At 39.8% G+C, this 21,915-nt stretch overlaps 1 protein-coding gene across 3 annotated transcripts; it reads left to right on the top strand.

The window, feature by feature from the left end:
* Positions 1–6,404: 6,404 nt before the first annotated feature.
* On the top strand, positions 6,405–15,034 carry IRF4_2 (Interferon regulatory factor 4). Of its 3 annotated transcripts, none has more exons than XM_051216092.1 (6): positions 6,438–6,548; positions 6,615–6,789; positions 6,823–7,200; positions 8,335–8,757; positions 8,798–9,212; positions 13,996–14,718. In XM_051216092.1, the coding sequence occupies exons 4-6, from the start codon at positions 8,723–8,725 to the stop codon at positions 14,527–14,529; spliced, it is 984 nt and encodes a 327-aa protein (XP_051073749.1). In that variant the 5' UTR covers positions 6,438–6,548; positions 6,615–6,789; positions 6,823–7,200; positions 8,335–8,722; the 3' UTR covers positions 14,530–14,718. The 3 variants fall into 3 exon arrangements, with proteins under 3 accessions (XP_051073748.1, XP_051073749.1, XP_051073750.1); XM_051216093.1 differs by having other exon boundaries at positions 8,793–9,212; positions 13,996–14,711; XM_051216091.1 differs by having other exon boundaries at positions 6,405–6,548; positions 8,798–15,034.
* Positions 15,035–21,915: the final 6,881 nt, after the last annotated feature.

The raw sequence follows: 21,915 nt of genomic DNA, 5'->3' as shown, positions 1-21,915 counted from the left end.
GACGTATCTCGTAGCTCACAATTTTGTTTTCCATTTGTGCTGTATCGATGGCAAGCGCATAAAACGGATGGAATGTAACTGTGATCATTAGGCAACATTATTGGGTTGTGTTACTCATGATTTTACTATCCTTACACCGATTTCTGGATGATGGGACGTTAAGTGACACTGTACCCATTTCGAGTCTAATATACTACATTATTGCTGGTCCCGCTGCTGCACAATTTTTCGCGATTCGGGAACTGTCCCTAAGGAATTTGATCCGTTTTCACCACCTATTTCCCATGTAGTCCCACTTCTTCCAACAATAGGCTCCGATCTTATGCTTTAAGTCATCATACACAGAAGCTCAAGCATTCCTGGATGCACAGCTCGAGCCTATATAAATATGAACACAAACATATTCCTTTCCTATAGACCTATTTCTTTAGGTCAAAAACGATTCAATGTAGTCTGCCTTCACGGCTATAAGCTGCACCACCTTTGATAAGCCCTATATATGGGTGGTGTCATCCCTTATGGTTTTGTTTTGAGTCTATGGTAGATTACACAATCTTTTAATAAACGCTTTGCCATGCCGATACTCTACACTGAGCAATAGGTCTGAGGAATGGCAGCTAAAATAGGAATCGCTCAATCATTATTTCCGCATGTTAATAATTTATGATGATCAGTTGCGTCACTGGGTAATGACTGGACAATACTGGAGGATATTTAATAAAAACGGGGAAGTCATTATAATGTATGAAAAAACCAGCGGATATTCACTCAATTTATGATAATGGATGGTGTAATTTTAAGATTGTTACAGCTCATTTACTTTCCTTTTTCTCTGACGACTTTTATCATCTTCTTGTATGCTTTATCCTATACTAATACCTAAGTGCTACAGATACCATCATCGGTTTCCCTCACTTTCATATCGTTCGAAGCGAGCGATCGATTCTGGTAGTGCTGATGCTCAGCCAGAAGTATAAACCAGGATACAGCTTTGGTTAGCCTCGTTCAGTTGGTTTAGCGACTCCAAACTAAGTAAAGTTTGTATTTGATAGTGCTCATATCAGCCCATATTCACCTTCTTTCCGGTTCAGTATCCCCGGAAACAGATTCCAAGTAATTCGTAGAAGTTGTAAACCAGAAGTATTTCAAGGAGACAGAATATCTTTCCTCCTGTAAATCCTGTTAAACTCATTCCGCTAGTTTATGTTCAGACCTCACATCATACCACTTCTCCACGAAGAGCACTGGTAAATCACAGACAATCGATTCGCCACAAATGTATCATATGTGCACTAGGTTTTACAGATGTAACAAACTATAGCTACGGCTTCAGTTCAAAAATCCACCCTATAAAATAAGTTTGGTACATTTCTTTTACGGGAATTACTTGTCCTGAGACTTATGACTACAGAAGCTAGTTTCAGACTATGAGTGGTGCATGTTTGATAGGCTCTGCTCAAGATTTGTTATAAAAAACACCCCATGTGAAGGTTGACTTCTACAATCAACTTTGGTGCAAGCCATCGCACTGTAACGCACTTATGATGCGTCAATGAAAAGATGTGATTTCGCTCTAATGCAATCCTTGGCAGTTTTGCCTTTTATAATTTTTGTTACTGCAACCCTAACTTAGGCTCTGCATGAATCCGAGAGTTCGGATCCAAATTTGTGTATTGAGGGCAGGAGGCCTACGGCCTGTGTCAATTCAGCCTGTATTCCACGGATATCTCATTCGTTCTTGGCTTTTCTACTTGTCTGCTATGTCCTGCAGTTTTACCGATCTGGCAGGAAGAAAAATATAGAATATAATGGTTCCAAAATCATTTCTTAGTATCCTATACATCAAAATCAGATCAACTTATAGTCTGCGGTAAGACAGAGTAAAGTGGTCTAACTTCTGAAATCGCTCTTTGTATTGTAACCACTGGAGATCTGGAATTGCATAGATGGCTGCCCTCTATACCTATTACAAGATATCCGAGCAATCTTTTAAACAGGGGGTTGAAGCCTGAATTTGGTCTTCAGGCTGGAATTTTGCTAAATTCGTGTATACTGTGGTGAACATGTTAATATCTAACCTAATAAATGTCTGTCTTAAACCTCGTTAGGTTCTAAACCCCTTAGTTGCGACCTAGCAAGGAAGCCGCGGTTTTAAGACCATGGTCTAGTACATTGTCTAGATCAAAGACCACAGAAAGCAGCTGATTTCGTGGAGCTGTATTTAGGTCTAGTTCCTCGTCTAGAAGAGGTTCTTGAGTGAAAACTACCCCGAAATGTTTGCCATGACCTCTGCATTTTCCTGATCATCCTCTGTCATGTGAGGTTCACCCTCGTCTATAGGTTGGGAATCCAATCATATGTTCTTGTTCTATAACGTACGCACGAGGACAGTCTCTTCGGCTGCTTGATTACAGATTGGGCTAACTACTTTTTATATTTTTACTGAGCTGCCTGGATCGTACTTATATACTTATTTCATACCAATCTGTAGTGTTCCATTGTATTTGCTGTCCTAAGACTGGCGGCGACGTTCCAACATTCCTTCTTTTGTCTTAGTCGACGTATAATACCCCAGTCTATCCAGAGATGGCCGTGCCTCTTCTCCTTTTGGACCGTCCAGAGTGTAAGTCAGTCGAATTACTCGGTTGTACTACTACCGGAAATGATTCCATGATTTTTCCACTGGTGCGCATGACTCAACATTCCAGTTTTCAACAGACGCTTCATAATTGGTCGCCTTCATGTCTGCCTTTCATATGCTAGTTAGGGGGCCGATGCATCTGCTTGACAGACCATATCAGCTATGGACTTGAATAAGATGACTGTATGATCTCCCGACATATGGAAGGAAAGTTCCCTGATTGCCACTATCGTCATGTGTGAAGACTAAGTTTAAGAGAGACGAGTTTCGTAGATCATATCTTATGGGATCTCTAATGTGCTAGAATTAAGCTAGAGCGACTGAAGTTTTTAAAAATTTGTAGTCAAACGATTTTTTCAGCGTTCCTACTTCCGAGTTTCCCTAATTTATAAAGGATGTATTAAAGTCACCTACTATAAGGCTTTAACGCCTGTTTGACCACAGTTTAAGTTTATTTAGGAGGAAATCATCCACTACACATTATGAAATGCGGTAAACTGCAACAAATGAATGTTTTGCTCTATACATTTCGGCCGGCAGCTCACCAGTTCGTAGGCTCTTGAGCGGTGTGCTGCTGTCTCAAAATCTCGTACGGATAAAGTGCTTTTCATGTACAGAATAGCCTCGCCACTATTGTGGCTAAGTCTGTTCATCTTACAAGAGAAGAAACCAACCAAATGAACCTCTCTATCGTACACTTATGAAGCCAATCATGTTTCGTAGATGGCCCTGACACCAGGTTATTTTTAAGTCCACCACGTTATTGGGCTCATGATTTATTCAGTAGGTTGCGAGTATTTATATGCTTACTTATGCCCGCTGTCAATTGGAGAGGAACATAGGCCACTCACAGGCATTCTACATCTAACTCTGTCCTGGAATATCCTTCCCAGCTGCTATTCATCATTTTCATGTCTAACTCCAATTCCCAACACAGTGTGTTCCCTGGTCTTCCTCCTTCCCGTTTACTTTCAACATTCCAAGTCAATGTTTGCCTCGAGATGCAGTTTAACGATCTCCTCAATGTGTGTCCTGTCCACCTCCAACATCTTTTCCTAATTTCCTTTCCAGCTGGAAGCTGGTTTGTTCTATCCCACAATAGACCGTTGATGATGGAATCCGGCCAACGAACATTGAGCATCTTCAGTAGACAAGTATTTATAAATACTTGTACATTCTTGACGATAGTTGTAGTAGTTGTCCAAGTTTCAGCTCCGTACAGTAGGACTGTGTTGACGTTCGTATTGAAGATTCTGACTTTGATATTGGTTGACAGTTGTTTTGAGTCCCATTTGTTCTTCGACTGTAGGAGTCCTGTTGTTGTGTTTGCCAATCCTTGCCTTTACGTGTGATCGGATCCTCCTTGTTCATCGACGATACTGTCCAGGTAGGTGGAAGTTTCCACCTGTTCTCGAGTTTCTCCATCAAGTGTGATTGGTTTTGTTGGTGTTCTGTGTGTTGTATTTGAGTATCTTGGTTTTTCACCTGTGTATGTTGAGTCCTGTTGATACAGAGACAGCTGCTACACTGGTTGTCTTCACCTGCGTTTGTTGGTGTGTGTGTGATAGAGGATGTAGGTCATTTGCGAAGTCCAAATCGCTTAGGTGCATGCAAGCAGTCCACTGTATTTAATGCTTTCCCTCAGATGTTGAAATTTTCATAACCCAGTCAACTATTAGAAGGAAGAGAAGTAGGTATAGTAAGCAGACTTGTCTGACTCCGTTCCTCACTTTGAATGCATCAGCCGGTCGCCGTCCATGCACCACTTTGCTGTGTGGTCCGTCGTATGAATTACGGATTTGTGTACCATACCTTTAATTCTGTAAATATATTTTTCATGCAGCCGAGATTACTTCGAGAACCGTTTTGCTACTGACATTTAAAACATGAAAACTGTGAAGTGCAATGTTGTTTTCACCGTCATGGCGGCACTCATTTACTTCAACCTCTACCGTTCGTCTCATAATGCGATCAACCAGACTGATATCCGTACTGCTGATAATCCGGATCCAGAAAGTTTGCATGAATTTTCCAGTTTTAGGTTTCCTTCATATGCACAAGAAAAAGTGACTTTTATGAGGCGGCTTACCTGCGTACTTACAGGATCCTTTTTTTATTCTATTCGATAAAGCTTATGGATACCAAATCCTGCTACTGTTTCTGAAAGTATCTTGCTGATTGAGAACTAAATACGATTTAGGTGTTGTTGAATCTAGCCTTTGGTTCCTCTTCGGAAGACTCTCAACTCGTGAGAAATGACTGACTTTTCAACGATATCCATTTTGAAAAACGGTGAGGTTTTGTTGCCTAAAATCTTATCCTTGCAGTTCAATTTCGCATCAGACGTCCAGCTTGAAGATGCCACAGGATTTATTTGCTGCTACAAGGTCTCACTGTTTACTTAATTTTCTAGACACTACTGTTAGCCAGTTGTTGACCTTATCTTGTTTCTTGATCACATAATCTATATCGCTCAGACTTTGCTCTTGCATAGTCTATTTTGCATCCATAGCGGAATCTGCTGCTGAAACCATCGACTCACATATTTTAGAGCTTCCTGTAATTTGTTCCTTTTTAGCGTGCTTTTTTTCTGTAACTATGACTAAATCTGTTTATCTGTTATCCATTAAATCATAGGGACTCACGCTGATGGTGTCATTCAAACCTAAAGCTGGACTAGTGATAACGCTCACTACATCCCCAAGATCTGACAGCTCATCTGCTACCAACCGTTTGTCTGAGAGCATCTTTCTAGCTGTGTCTAGGACTACAATCGCCTCAAGAATTAGCAGAGACTTTGTAGGGCCGTACGCCTTGCACAGCCAATGTGATAATGGCTTGAAAATCGTTCTATATACAGCCGGTGTGAGTTAGGCGCACACAAGATATCACTTGTAGCAATTGTCACACTGCGTTGGTATACCACAACGATGTTTTGTTTGCTTCATTGACATTGTTAAGTGAGCTCACAGAGAGAAAAACACAAAACGCCTCCTAGAATGTGAGAAATACGAAGAAACTGACTTACAAAAAGCGTTATTTTTAGAGCTCTTAATGTTATAAACACTGAACACAAAAGGCTGAAACTTATATGTTACTATAACTGAAAATCCAGCCTAAATAAATATAAAATAAGCCTTAACCCGTTGGGATACAGTCGAAATTAAAAGGCTTACTCGGCTAGGAAACATACCACTTCCCTTCTAAAATGCATGGCGCTGCAAAAACCAATGAGTCAAAAAGAAATGAAATGTGTGATTGAATTCATCGTCTAGATATCAGTTAAATGAAAAAGGAGCATAAAAACATCTAAGATTGCCATTGTGTTGGATGACGGTAGATTGATTGAGATCCCTTTCTGTAAGGCTATCGACATGCATGATGGTGGCACAGGTATTCAGTGTTTGACAACGCTTTTACTAGCAATACCTAATATAATTCGTACCCACCAAGAGAAATCAAAAGACAGAGTCGAGCAGATCGGAAGAGTGTATTTGGCGATAACCAATATATCGGAATTCTCTGATCTTGTCTGGCTAGCGATTGCGGTAGATGTTGAGCACAGCGTTACCACACATGTTCTGGTGCGGATGCATGACCGGGCGCCTTCAGCTAGATGAGTCCACTAAAACATATGGTCAGCATCCAATGTTGAAAACTCACAGAGCTATTTATTTTGGGGATTTATTTACCGCTACACGTATATCCCGAGGAACAAATAGTTTACTATTTGTACCAGAAGTTGAAATTGAAGCGAATAATTGAATGGCCCAACAGCGCGCCAAAAGATTTAACGGTAGTGGCTTCGGTTTCATCTTCGTTTTCTTTTTCACTTTCCGTTTGTCTTCCTGCAGAATTTGTGGCGAACCGCATGATTACTGCATTTCTTCATGAAATAATAGATATGGTAGTTATATTGCCGTGTTTTTGCTCAACGTATACAATCTAAATAACGCAATATTTCTTCTTTTAGATTTTCTTAGTGTATGGATATTCGTGTCAGGCTTCGGCCTTGGTTGGAAAGTCGACTCAACGACGGGTGGATCGAAGGACTAAAGTGGATCGATAAAGAAAAGGGAATATTCAGGATCCCCTGGAAGCATCATAGTAAACATACATGGACGGAAGATGATGCTGCTATATTTAAGGTACATTACTAGACAAATGTCCTTACTTTCCAGGACTGGGCTGTTGTTACTGGGCGTTATCGGGAGGGCATCGATACACCTGACTGGCCGATGTGGAAAACTCGGCTTCGTTGTGCACTGAACAAAGCGCCTGATATCCAAGAGGTCAAGCAGCGTCACAACTTACACTGTGAAGAACCTTTTAAAGTGTATCGCTTTGTGAGCAAAACAGAATCTCTATGGCGAGCGAATGCGATAAGAAATGCTAGCATGATCTTCGATGGTATACAGGCAGGATGTAGATTCACTTCGTGGAGTGGATCGGACGCTTCTAGCTCTCCAATGAATTCTCGAATTCCGCTTTCAAGACGACCTACGCTGATTGTCCAGAAGTTGTCAGGGCTCAAATCGAATACCCGTCGGTTTGCTGTGGTATGTATGATGTTGCTTACTTCATTTTAACCAATTGCGTTGCATTTAAATCTTATATGACTTCATTTATTTTCCACTTGCATAAGTAAAATCAGGACCTGTAAATTTGTCTGCATCATTTATCTGAATTAGTTTCTGGGGTAAATTAGTTCGATTTTTAGGGCGTTGATGTTTTATGTACTTGCTTATGTATTTCAAATAATTTTGATCGGTGATTAGAGTAGCTGACTGTTGACGGTCTGGTTTATATGATAATTCTGAGTCTAATATTTGTACACTAAGTCTGTCGTGTTTTCTTTTGTTGTTACGCTTGTTACCCCTCGTTGGACATGAGCCTCCGACTAGGGGTCTCCAACCGATTCATAAATGTTAAATCCTTCATTGTTTGCTGTCTTTTATAACTGTTCATAAACATGTATTACTGCGAAAGTTATAGTCCATAGCTCCTTTTTATAAATTAATAGCCTTTACTGTTGTAGTTTTAACATCAGTATTTAGTGTTCGATATGGGCAGTTATGAAGATCTGGACATTAAACTTAGAGTTCCGAGACCTCATCGTTTGTTGAGAAATCATGGCATTTCGGCCAGACTGCCGGGTACTTGTACTCACACCGACCCTGCTTGGTATTTCGTTGAGAAGTGGTCTAAAACACACATCTTTGAATGGCTGTGTGCTGTCGTTGGGCTGCCAGGTTAGATTGTTCGAATCTTTTTGAGTCAGTGACTCGGACGTAGGTAGCTACCAAACATTCTCAACTGGAGGTCGTACCTCACAAACTGAAGATAGTTGTCTTACTGCAATTCTGCGTAGACGCCATTCGATAATTCAGTGATGATTCAGATAAAGGTAAACCATTTTCAATTTTGCTGCGCAGAAACAGATTCGAAGTGACTCACCCTCTTGAGGCTACACATTTTTTGTACGTGCTTTATGTAAAATATTCGCAACTATAATGTCTGACGTCGACACCTGTCCCCAAATTTTTAGAAGTTTCTTCAAACATTTTTGTTCCTTCAAAAGTGCTTTATCTTTTGGTTAAAGTACACAAAGACTGAAAAGAATAATCTACAAAATTTCTTTTAAACATTTCCAGTCGATGTAATTGAGTAATTTATCACTTATATCATTTCAGATCCGAAGAGGTGATGGTGTTCAACACATCCAGTCCAATTATCGCCCTGCTTATATACTACAAGGTCACCAGCTTAACCGTAACAAGATTTATTACAATTCTACTAGCGCTAATGCCACTCAAAGACTGGGATGCGATAACGAGAACATGAACTTAGATAGTTATGCTAACTTGTCCCCATCAAGTTACACTGAGTATCAAGCTCCAAACAACACTACAGTCATAACTGGGGGCATATCTCTTCCTAACCGTTTTGTCCCTGGGATTGGTTCAGCAAATCAACATGTTCAGTTGTTACCTGACATTATGGAACCGGAATACCATCAGTTAGGTGTGCGCATCCAACATCTAAGTGTCCGCATTAGAGACACAATAGTTACCAATCCTAATGGTTGTTGTATTTACTATGGGAGATTTGATGAGGTATTTACCGTTTTCTTGACTAATGTATCTTACAGATCAGCTCACCTGCTGCTCCTGATCCTATTGAAGCACAAATTCCACACCAAATCTCAGTAGCCAACAAGGCCTATGTTGATCTCTTGTTGGATAATATGGTCAGGGGAATCATACTGACAGTTATCCATGGTAGTATTTACGCTGAAAGAATATGCAAGTGTGCCGTTTTTGTGTATATTCCAACGGTGGGTGGAGAATATATTTTGGCAAAGAAGCTTGGACGTCGGTTAAGGGAGAAAATATTCGACTATGATCAGTTTTTGTTTCACCTGGACTCATATCGTCAAAATCAACAGTCACGTCCTCATTTCGAAGTCGTTCTGGCATTTGGTCAACAACTAAAGCCTGGGATATCTACTGATAGCCTACTAGTGTGGGCTCGTGTTGCTAGCTGTCGTGCTTGGTTCCAGTTACACAAAGTAAGTGCTATTTGTTCCTAATATTCCTGTCCATTTTATCACGGAGTGCCAATCGTGAGGTCTTGAGATAAATAAAATGTGTGTTCCTGTTTCTGGGATAGAACATAGTGTCTTTATAGTTTTGTTGGTTTTAAGTCTTGTTCATAAAATCCACTTTCGTTGGTATACTAAGCTAGTGTCATCTTTCACAGTGACATTTCTTAAGGACGCTAACATGTTTGTCATTCTAATTATGATATTTTTTGTAAAAAAGATGAAGTTTTGGTTTCTGAGCATTTCGTCACCGGTTTTCTTTCTCTGCATATTTTTATCCTTTCCTATTGACTATGAGACTATGTACCACAAGTTAAAAGTCGATATTATCAACTGGATAATAACAATAATCTTTCAGTACTCTTCACATGCTTAACCATTATTTTTAAAACATTCAGATACTATTGCCGTATTGCTAAATTTAATATTGGAAGTTCAAAGTCTGAAAAGCCTTTCAAAGTCAATGGTGGTTATGCAGACTCACCAACTCTTCATCTTCCTGCTAGCATTTGACTATTTGGGGTTCTGATTTTGATCTTGTTGTCAAGCCTATCTTATAGAAATAGTCCTCTTTTTTCTGTTCACATTTATGTATTCGAAAGGTCAGTTTTACTATCCCGTATTTAGTCGGAGTTTCCTTGTACAATTTAGGGGTTTTAGTATTTAAAAACTGCATCCCAAGAATATTTGTTGTTTATTATAATCTCCAGAATCTATGCACAACTGAGCCCGACCACTGCTGCTACCTTGACGTTGTGGTTGGGCTTGCCTATCGTGACGAACCAATAGGGCGACAGTAAGGTGTTTCCCTCAGATAACCAGCATAACGACGATTTTGCCTTCTCACAAAGGGAGGGTGAGGTTGGAAGAGATCGACCTTAAACTATACAGCTCGCCTTATTCCGTGGATATTTGTCTCCGGCGGTAAGGTTCCAACAAGTAGGAGCTAACACAGAAATCACCCGCAAAGGTTCGTGTATGACTCCAAGCAGTTGCCTCTTGGGCACTGCGGTCACGCTCTCAGGCCAATAAGATCTCTAACCTAATTTTCTTTTCAGGTAGCTCTAGAAAAATCCTTTCACGATGTGGGCAATGGGGCAGTGATAACCACCCTCATTCCTCTAACAATCAAGATAAACACAGTTGAACCTGTATCCACAATAGAGGAGTAGAGTTTTACTTACGTTTTCACTTCATCTGCTAGGCAATACAATGCGCAACATATATGTACACCGTAAGGAGCGGTACTGTTCATTTCAAGATGATATTTTTTCAGTTTAATTTACGTCCTCAATGTTCTTAGGGATCGGTGATCGAGGTATGGTGTTAAAAATAAGATTCAAGTCCATGACTTACTGGATCATTTTTACTCATTAACTCAGGTTTTTATATTTGTCTTTTGAGCCACATTTTAAATGTAAGAGTTAGTTACATTACCTGGTTCTCAAAAGCTTAAGTAGCTGGAGCTGGCTTCTGACAACTTAGTCAGTAGAAGTCGAGTACTTTAATCACTGAGCCATCGCTTCACGCTAGGTCAACCAACAAGATTCCATACCTAATATAAAGAATACATTTAACTATGAACTATTTGATCACGTGTTGATACTGACTCAATGCACTGTTTTATCGGCTTAAAATATTACACTGTCATAGCGAAGAGAATGGTTATTAAGAGTCATTTGCAAAAAGTGGGTAGGCGTAAAACGGTAGTCTTGAGAGTTAATTATTTTCGCTATTATCTAATACTACTGTGTTTGGTTAAACGGTTAAGGTATTTGATTCAGATCATGCACAACAAAAACGTCGAAGGATATCATTTTAGGAGTGTGGTCGAATAAATTTTCATTTATCAAATAACTGTTGAAACTTGATCACAAACCCTTCGTTAAGCTGATTTACTCGTTATAATCCTGTAGTCGTTATCCCCACAAAATTAATTGCGTTCAGTCGTACTCTTGTGAAATGTAACTATCATATGGGACCTGTATACTTGCTTGTCTACCAATATTAGTCGCTGATGCCTTTGTTTTCTTTGATATAACAATCCTTTCTAAGTGATTATGGCACCACAAACTTTTAATCAATATGTATTCCGACTGTGACATTGTCGTTTGGTTTTGTTGGCGCTGGTGTCGCACTAAGCGTTAGATCTGAAGCAGTATTAATCGATTGGATCCTCAGTAACAGTCGATTGTGTGCTGTTAGAGTAGAAAGCTCCATCAAAGTAAGAAGAAATCGGTTTGAAGAACGATGTCTTTTTGTCATCTCTACCTACGCTCTGACAGACTGCATCCCGGATACAACCAAGGATGAGTTCTACCACTGATTAAGTGTTCTGTAGAAAGTGTGTTCGACAGATATTGTAGTACTAACCGGGGAGTCGAATGCACAAACCGGTCGTATAGGCACAGAGGAGTCGTTTGAGTGGCCAACGGGGACTCGTGGGTCTCAGGTCAAATAACGGTGACCACCTACTGTAACTTTACGCAGACTAAAACATGTTTCTGGCTTGTATGAACCATCGGCACAGTCATCGCCGTGTCCCACCTAGCATCCTCCCTCTGTATCTCAAGCCTGGATTCACACTTATCACATAGCGGTCAACTAGCTCTAGCGTGGTTGTGTACAAGACTCCCACTCCTCTCGGAGTATTTATCTGGACTCTGGTTATACCATTGTTTACGTCAATCTTACATTTCAGCGTCCAATAAATTCGTCGGTTGCAGTTTCTTTTGCAAGTAAATATCAAACTGAGGCTAACTATCAACCGATTGAAAAGTATAGATGGGCGCTGGCTGCAATTGCATGACTCCATGAAAGTGAATAGTAAAGTCGCTTGCGGCTTCGCGCGACGTCTCACTTATAAGCTCTGGGTTTCTACATATTCGTTACAACTCATCGAAGCACGTCGGGCTACTCCGGCTAGCCTCTAGTTTGCCCATGAACAGAGACTTACGTTGTGAAATTGTGCAAAGGAACTACAAGCCTGGTTGTCGGAGCGTGCTAATGAATTGTTAATGGCAGCTGCATTTTGTAACTGCCGGAAGCATTTTCATCTCATCTGAGACACTGGCAGCAAGAAGCGAGTGAAGCTGACTGAGTACCAATCAATAACATCTATCGATTTCCTGGACGATGGACACAGTTTTTCGAGGAACGATTAAAATGGTCTGCTGCTCCTGCATCATTGATCATACTGTCCTCCCCCCCTTGGTCGGTGACGACTGATGCACCTAACGAGGTGAAATTCCACAAGGAACTCCAACCCCTGAAGCGTCACATATCACCAATCCCAGATGACTTACTTCCGGCCCTTTTTAGTGATTATGAGGACCTTCTATTTACTAAACAATTCTTCGCAAATGCCTGGTAATCAGGGCGTATTCTAACATTTGGGGATCAGTCACTAGTTTTTATCTTTGAAGTGGGTTTACGTCACCAAAGCAACAACTATCGGGGGATAAAAGTCTACTTCCGATTGCGTCTAAATTATTGGCTTCCGTCGTACTTCGTAGATTGTTTAAAACCCGAGAAAGTTTAATTCTAGAGGAGCAGGCTGGTTTTCGTTCTGGTCGAGGATTATGTCTTCACCCCTCGCCATATGTTAGAACACCGTCATACTTATTACAGGTCAAAACTCATTGTGTTTCTTGACATTAGGGCCACCCTCATATTCGTTGGACAAGACTATTCTCTGGGATTGTCTACCAAAGAAGGGTGTACCGGAGAAGTTTATTAACATTTTTAAAGCCCTATATACAAGCAGCTCAGGCAGTTTGAACCTGTACCCCCAAACGCCCTGGTATGGCCGAGAGCGGGGTGGGTTCGCCCTTCCTCTCGAAATACTCTCACACGGCCACGCGTATACAGCCTCTGCCAGGGAAGTCCTACTCACTGCCTTCTCGTGGCGGGGGTGTTGTTTACGAAAATGAGAGGACGAAAAGCGAATGTCCGGCGCTTTAACCGGATTCCAAACCAATGGTGCACATGGGCACCAGTATCCTGCGGGAACAAATGGCGTATGAACCAATTTTCGGTCACCGGCTACCATGGGACTGCATCTCCTTACGATGCTCCACTGCCTTGTGGATCAGACCTTCAGGTCGAAGGCTCGGGGTGTGGCCCCCTAAGAGAACCACCTGCTTCGGTCTGGGCACCCGGGCAGTAACGCAACCCACACGCAATTAATGAACTGAAATTGTGTGGCGCATATATGTTTGGCGCACTCCTGTACCAATATATATGTGTTCAAATAAAATAATAAATAAATATGTACTCATTCTTGGTAGTAAGCAGATAGAAGTAGTCCGAAAGTTCGTGTGTCTAGGTAGCTGTGCAAGTGCTAGCGGTGGCGTGATTGATGAGATCAATTCACGTATAGTAGAAGTCACAGCAGTTTGTGCCTATTTGAGCCATTTGTGGCACCGTGATGTTAGTTTGGCTGTAACCTTTGAATTAGTAACAAGAGTCATGGTTGGAGTTGGGTCCACATAAAAAACTCGTTGCCTTGATATCGGGCTTTGTAGCGGATTCGGTAATAAGGATTAAAGCTTTACATCGTAACCAACGCATCTAAGGTTTCTGTATTGTTGAATATGTCAATTTCTTGTGTTTTACGGTCATATATTTCAAAGGTTCACGCATTGTATGCTATCATCCCATGAAATGTCTTCATATTTTATACAATTTTAACAGTATTTATTTTTCTTTTAAACAGCACATTTAAGTTAAATTCCTTTTATTTTTCCAGGTTCATACACTCAGACCTGGTTATGGTGAGTGTAACAGTGTACATTTAAATAATCCAGTATGTCCTTCCATCTACTACCATATTAGTGAAAACTCAGAGCAGTCAGAGTGTGTCATAAACCGTTTTTCTGTAAGTCAGAGTCTGAATGGATGCAGTAGTTACAATGAAAATTCAGCTGTTTTAAAAACGGATGATGATTCTGTCAATGAACACATTGTTCCTACGATTAATTTTACAGACTCTTTGGATCCTGATAGCATTGTTACTGAGCAGATAATTGAGGAAGGAGTTGAAGTCCCTTTGGATGATACTGATGATTTGGCGTATAGCACTTCCGGTTCTGTATTGCAGGAGAATCTCATAGTTTGTGTTGCATCTCAAGATGTTTGTTCAGTACCTATTTGTACTTCAAGTTCTTCAGTCACCCAAGACGTGTTCCTGAGTGGTATTAATCCAATCGACATGAAATCCCACCCACTACTGAATCCACATGAAGAGATTGCAGACAAATATAACTCACGACCTGAAAACTGATGAAGTTTCCCACCAAACTGTGTATAGATTTGACAGTCTCTTGATTTTATTATCATTATTATTATTAGAACCTGTTAACAGGTAAATGTGATAGGCCCGCCAATATATGTTTTTCCATATATGCTTACATAAATCCCTTTTGTTATCTTATGTTACTGTAAAATAAAATTTTTGTCTACTTGTCTTCACTGAAATCAACAAAATTTTATGGGAAAAAACTGAAGCTCGACAGAGTCATTATGCATATAAAATGCACTAAACAACTTGGAAAACTTTATGCAATCATAAACCTCTTGGCATTTAAAGAATTGTATCAATAAACTAATCCAGACCTGCTTAATATATTAGATGATATTGAATCAAGTAGAAAGTTGTAACCATTGTTGCTACTACCTTGACGTGGTGATCGGGCTTACCTATCGCGATGAACCAATCGAACTATACTGGCTGGAACAACCGTTCCTTAAGGTCCTACCATGTCAGGTCGGTTGAAGAGCGGTAAGACTAAAAATAACAAACCCAAGGTCCGAAGGCGGAGTTGTACTGCTGGCTGTACAGAGGTGTGACGGTAGTAAGGTGTTTCCTTTCAGACAACCAGCTTAACAGCGATGCTGTCTTCCCACAAGGAGGGGTAGGGTTAGAAAACGTCGACCCTAACAATGCACACCACCTTGTCCCACGGATATCCGTCAACGGCTATAGGGTCTCAACAAGTGCGGAGCTAACAAAAATTACCCACAAAAGTTCATGTGTGACCGACCTCAAGCAGTTATCCCTTGGGCACTGCGGTTACGTTCTCAGGTCACTAAGATTAACTCTAATCTAATTTAATTTTCAGGTACCTCTAGAAGTACCTTTCCACGATGTGGGCAACGGGGAAGTGATAACCTCACACTCAAGATCACTGTATTCATAATCAATCTCACTCTTCAATCCCTATTATTCCTCCCTCATCGACAGCGTCATCATAAGCAATGATTCTAGTGCACGAAAAACTGTCCAACGTCTACTGAAACCTCGCTCCAAACTACACAATGGAGCCTTCAACGTGCGCACCCGTGCCAAATCAACCAACAGGCCTCCTTGACTAAAACCTTAGAATCTCATTCGATTGGTGTATGCTATGTCTCCGAAACACACATACAGGATCCTAGTGTGGTCACTCACTTGACCTCACCCCGCCAAAACGGAGAGCCGACGAAATACACCCGTGTATCTGGCAACTCGATGGCTAGTTCTCGTGGACTGGCAGGTGTAAGCATAGCACGAAGTACGAGGGCGGAACAATCACTCTTGAAGTGGGTCCCTGCTAACAGTCGTCTATGTGCTGTTCGGCTAAACGGCCCCGTAAGAACTCAGAAGGATAGGGACACACGTCGTTGCCTTTTTGTCGTTTCTGCCTACGCTCCCACTGACTGCAGCCCGGATGAAGTGAAAGATGACTTTTACAGAAAGCTCTCAGAACTTCATAAATCTAAGCGCTCAGACATAGTAATCGTAGCAGGTGACTTTAATACCCAAGTAGGTAGGTCAAACCAAGCAGAAAGACATTTGAGTGGGTATTTAAGTATAAGCATAAGGGGAGACGTTGTCTGACATGGCGACCCACTGCACCAAACCAATGATGGAATCAAATAGACTATATTGCCATCAGTGATTGTTGGAGAGGCTCGATGGAGGACGCGCTCGTTCTGGAATACCTGTTTGAACTCCGATCATTCTCTAGTACGAGCACGCATCTGCTTGCTCCTCACTGGACTCAGAAAAAACCACAAAGAAGTCCCATTAGAATTGAACTGAGTGACGAGAAAGCCAAAAGTAGATTCCAGGGACAACGGAGGTCACACTTAAGTAGTTCTGAAAGCGAAACTGATCCAGATGTTGCTTGGAAAGATACAAACAGCAGTGACGTATATCAGTGATTTAAACCAAAGGGTTACAAAAAACCATTAAATTTCTTTCGAGTTTACAGTACTGATGGGTTCTCGTAGACTCATTCCATCAGGCTCTGAACACGAAGAGCGAAAGCAAACGAGATATAGGTTAAACAGATGGATTGGCTCCAGAGGTCTTAATGGATGGTGGTCTAGTTTTGGCGATCAGGTTGACTAATATTAGGAGTTGGGAGTAATCCCATCTGACTGGTCGCAATCATTGATCGTCCCAATATATAAGAAGGGGTCAAAATCATCCTGTGAAAACCATAGAGGGATTAGTTTGACTAATGTAGCATCTAAAATACAAATTATCGGGCGCCTGACTAAGATTCGTGAACTGCAAACACTAGAAAATCAGGCTGAATTTAGACCTAGTGGTGGCTGCATCAACCACATATTCTCCATTCATTAGGTTTTTGAACAGTCAACCTCGAGTGGTGTCCAACAAGTCTGCCGACTAGCTCCATTTTTGTTCAACTTCACCATGGACCCACTGCTGTAAATAACGTTCTCGTCGACCGAATTTTCGGATATTGATCTTTTACTAGGTGGTCCACTTGGAATACACAGATGAAAAGGTCCTGTTCGGTGAAGAATCTGATAAAATGCAGTGTCTTTTGGTAGCACTGAGCAACAATGCCAGAAAGTTTGGAATGCGTTTCTCCCCCTCTAAAAGCAAGTTGTTGCTCCAGGACTGGCCTTCGTCAACACCTGAATTAAGGATAGGGAGTGAAGTAGTCGAACGCGTTGACAACTTCACTTATTTTGGAAGTGTGATCATCCCTAATGAGTTGGTGTCTGACGAAATCTCTTCACGGATTCAGAAAGCTCGTTTGGTTTTTGCCAACTTACGTCACCTATGGCGAAGGGGAGATACTCATCTAGCAATTAAGAGACGAGTATACTGCGCGGTAGTTCACTCTTTTCAACTTTACAGATGCGAAACGTGACCATTAAGAGTAGAAGATACTAGTAAGCTACTAGTATTTGACCACAGATGCCTTAGAAATGTTGCTCGCATCTGCTGGGATCACCGGGTAAGTAAAAGTGACGTTAGACACAGGGAATCAGGGAATGATGGTAAATCAGTTGATTAGGTTGTGAATCTTCATCGACTGAGATAGTTGGACCGTGTTACGTATGCCTGAACACTGATTACCACGACGTGCAATGCTAACCGGTGTTGGGGATGGTTGGAAGAAAGTTAGTGGCAGCCAATATAAAACGTGGCATCAGTCCTTGAAGTCACTAACTTCTGCTCTGAGGTATGTTGGTAGATGCAGACGACTTGTTTGGGGTCCGCGTGATTATGGTTGACAATGGTTGGAGACTCTGGGTGTTATGGCACAGAGTCGATCACAGTGGCGTCGGTGTATACACTTTGATTTTAAACTGTGAGATCAAAGTTAATTGATTCCTTTCTTTCTATAAACTAATTCTTTCTTCCTGTACTATGTCCTTATATGCAATCTTTCTTTTATATATTACCACCAGTGAATTAACTACTTCTATGAATTCGGTGTTCATCTTGTTGTGCTAATTAGATATGGCAACTTGGACCGATGCATAAATATGCCTGGTCATATGTTGTAGCTGACTGACTTACAGGAAGTAACTAATTGTAATGCTGTCTCCTGATATCTGTTTTGTATTAATCCTCAGTCATAACTCGGTGGAAAACTAACAACTTGAAGTTTGTCCTGATTCTAACTACATTATCTCAAGTGACCAAGTAATGTTGTGAAAGTTAAGATTATTTGTACTTTGAAGTGTAATGTAGAAACTCAAAAAATCTGTCTGATCCCTCAAAACGTATTCTGTCGATCAAGTTGCAATATGGCTACTAGTCCGGATGAGTAGACATCCTTTGGACTATGTTGAGATGTAGGTTGATCGTTGGAGGTGGTCAGCAGGAAACCCATCATCTAAGTCTCACGCTGTGTTGAGTTAAGTCAATCACTGTCCTCCATTAGGAGTGTTGAGATAGCACTTGGAAATTGAATTATGTTTAGGAAGATAACTTGCATATATTAATAAGTAATGTTACGGTTTAAATGAGCTGACCACTACATATGAATTCTTGGCATGTGTTGGTCTAGGTGCAGCTACTATCCAATAGTGAAATATATACATTTTGAGTAAGCGATCTGTGGTCGGTCCGTAAAAGGTTGCTAAATATTTAGTGTACTAGGTTTGAGGTATGAAATATACATCAGTATAAATGTAAAGATGGTCGGATTATGTAATAAAGATGAAATCCTTCAGGTTTCATTCTCGAGAATGAACTACAAAATCCGATAAATCTACGTTTGGTGTTCAGGAACAACTGTCTATTTAGACTTGATCACCCGGCTGCTCTTAATAGTGTTTGTTCCATATATTCTGTTTAGATTATAAGATTTGATTTATTGCATCTTTCAAGTAACTCGACTTAGAGACCACAGTGCATCTACCTAGACAAATATTTCATAATACTCTTAATAGAATAAGAACTATGTATGTGATCTTATATAACTATCAAGTTAGATATTTCTTTGTTTAGTATATACTAGGATTTTACATTGCATTTAAATTTATAAATTGTGTTATAATAATAACTGACTCCATCTCAATGTACTTTTGAAGAGAGCATGAACAACGATTCTAACAGAATAGCGTGAATTCATTTTATTTCATTTGTTTCTCGTCAGTTGCTTACAATCTGTAATATTTAAAAATCATAATTACAAAATGGGTTTAAATTACATGGAAGATTTTAGTTGGAAGTTATTTTTATGACACACTAGTACCTTATGTTAAAAGGACATTCTACAATATTGATTTTAATAAGTCCAAAGGGTTAGAAACTAGTGATTACATAATGAGTAGACACTGATAAAACTAGGATGAGTAAAGCTCAGTTAATAAAATAAGATAACTAATCAACAGGATAGTCAAACTGAAAAGACCTAGTGATGTAATTAAAGGAAAGGAAAAGTTGAGAAATAGATCTTTTTAAGATGTAACAAAGGAATATTTATCAACAAAGCAAGAAGAGATTAATAACCACATTCCAAATATTTAAATCAGGTTTTTGAAGCCTGATGGTAACAAATTCAGAGGACTAGAACTTGAGTGTCTTTTAATCACCTTGAAAGATTGTAAGGTATCGACCTGATTTCCTGTATCCAAGACATGTTTGGTAATTGCACTGTTTAAAATCGTTATTTCTCTTGCTTTAAGGCTTTTTGGAACATGTTCAAAAAATCTAAGATTTGCCTTCCTTTCTGTTTGGCCAATGTAGCTGCTTTAGCAGGTACACATATGTTTATAAACACAATTGGCGGTAACATAAAGAAGGTGCTTGTTGACCGTTGATTGAGTTATTGGACAAGTTGTTTTGTTGCCAAGTAAGTTCTGGCTAATGCTGTTGTCGTACTCGATCTATATTTATTAAATACATATGTATATATGGTCTATGATATATTTTAAAGAAATCGGGAACTAAATGATATTCTTTTGAAAATCATAGCAATTTCTTTAACCAGGTTGATATAAAAATTGAAAGCTTTTCAGGCCATAAAGCAAAAGTACCAACTAGTTAGAATAAATTTCATGATAAGGATTAACACATGAGACAATGAATTTCATGCATGTATGATAGCAACTGGAAAGAATTGCTCAGGACAGAGTTGGATAGAGAATTCTGGTGGTGTTGGGGACGTTAGATCTCCAGAACTCACTTGGGAAAGGACCTAATTTTGTAATTTTATTTAGAAAATTTGAATTTTTTTGTTTTAGCTCCAAAGGCGCTCTTGTCACCTTCATATCGTATTTCCCACTGGGAAATATCTTAAATGCTATTGGTTCGTTGCGTCTTTTAGTATGCTATTTGGTAACTCTCCCCAAGAACGGTTTTCTATTGTATATATATATATATACGTTTTGAATTGTGTTTGTTGTTATCGCTCGTTTCTGGCTGTTTGCAGAATATACTTCCCCATTCCAAGCTTGGATTTCTCGCTCTAGTTAGTGGGGCTGGGACGCATCAATAGCTAGCTTACTGGTCTTTGGTCACCGAGTCTTGTTTCTCGTTCGCAGATTAAGTGAACTCGTGATAACTTCAACTCTAGCAGGTGGGTGGCCTATGCTACTCTATGAGGGGTAACAGGCGTAAGTAAGTAATGATATTATTAACTAATTTTAAAGTTCAACTAATAATTAAAATAATTTTTTCAATCAATTACTTTTATTAGTTTAAATACGTATATAAATTGTACTTTCTATACTCATAAAATATTTCATGGATTAAAAAAATAATCAATAGAATTTGTATAGAAAATGATACTGTTGTGAGTAACAAAGTTTATCCTTAAATAATAATGAGTTGAATTATTGATTATTTATAATTTCTTAGTTAAGGATAGTGATATAAATTATAAGATTTTGTGATATAACATTTATTTAGCCTACATTTACTTGTAAACATACTATTGGTTAAAATAGAAATTCTAATCTCTATATTATGGATAGACTTATTTATCCCAGTGATTAAGTAATATTATATTATATTATTTATTATTTAAAAGTGAGAAAATACAAATGGAACTTACTCAAAAACTTGATTCGGTAACAAATCTATATCTGAAATTTTCTTATTAAAGGAAGAAAAACATTTTTGAGACATGAAGTAAAAATTACATGTATGATCTTATCAGAAGAGTATTTATTTATTTGAATACATAAATATTGGTACAAGGGGGCACCAGATATATATGCGTCACACAATAACAATGAGAATAGGAAGGGAAAAAGAATGTAAGGTGCGTATAAGAGAGAAGAAAAGAAAGAACAATAACGACCACAGATTAGTGTATGGTAGTGTAATAATAAAAGTAATGTAAACGGAAAGGTACAACCAGAAAGAATTCTTTCAGTTAAGGAAGTTACAACCATTTTTTATAAAGAAAGTAAAAGAAGGTTACAGCAGGATCGCCACTGGCTTCTATTCTGAGCCATATCTAATAAGGTCTCTAGCCACTGTGTTGCACCATCTCTCGGACCCCAACTAGGGAGTCGAGAAGGACCGACACAAGCCAGTCCTTTGCAGCTTTCTTTCACACCACGACACCATATCATATACTGACCACCTCTCCGCTTCTTCCAACCAGTCCTAGAGTCGGCAAATAATGCACGACGTGGAATTCTCTGGGACGACATTCGGAGAACATGTCCAAGTCACCGAAGTCGGTGTTTCAAGATGGTGACACCAGTTGGATTATCGTCTCTGTGCCCGAACACACGATGCCGAACCTTTGCATTACTAACATGATGTTGCCAATGGACGTTAGCAATCCTTCGGAGACAACGATGATCGAACACAGAGAGTCGTCTAACGTCCTCAACTCGGAGAGGCCAGGTTTCACAAGCATAGAGCAGAACTGCTCTCACCGACGCGTTGTAGATCCGA

The sequence above is a fragment of the Schistosoma haematobium genome, chromosome 1, assembly GCF_000699445.3.
Source record: "Schistosoma haematobium chromosome 1, whole genome shotgun sequence".
Lineage (NCBI taxonomy): Eukaryota > Metazoa > Platyhelminthes > Trematoda > Strigeidida > Schistosomatidae > Schistosoma > Schistosoma haematobium.
This window is presented reverse-complemented; position numbering and strand designations above follow the sequence as displayed.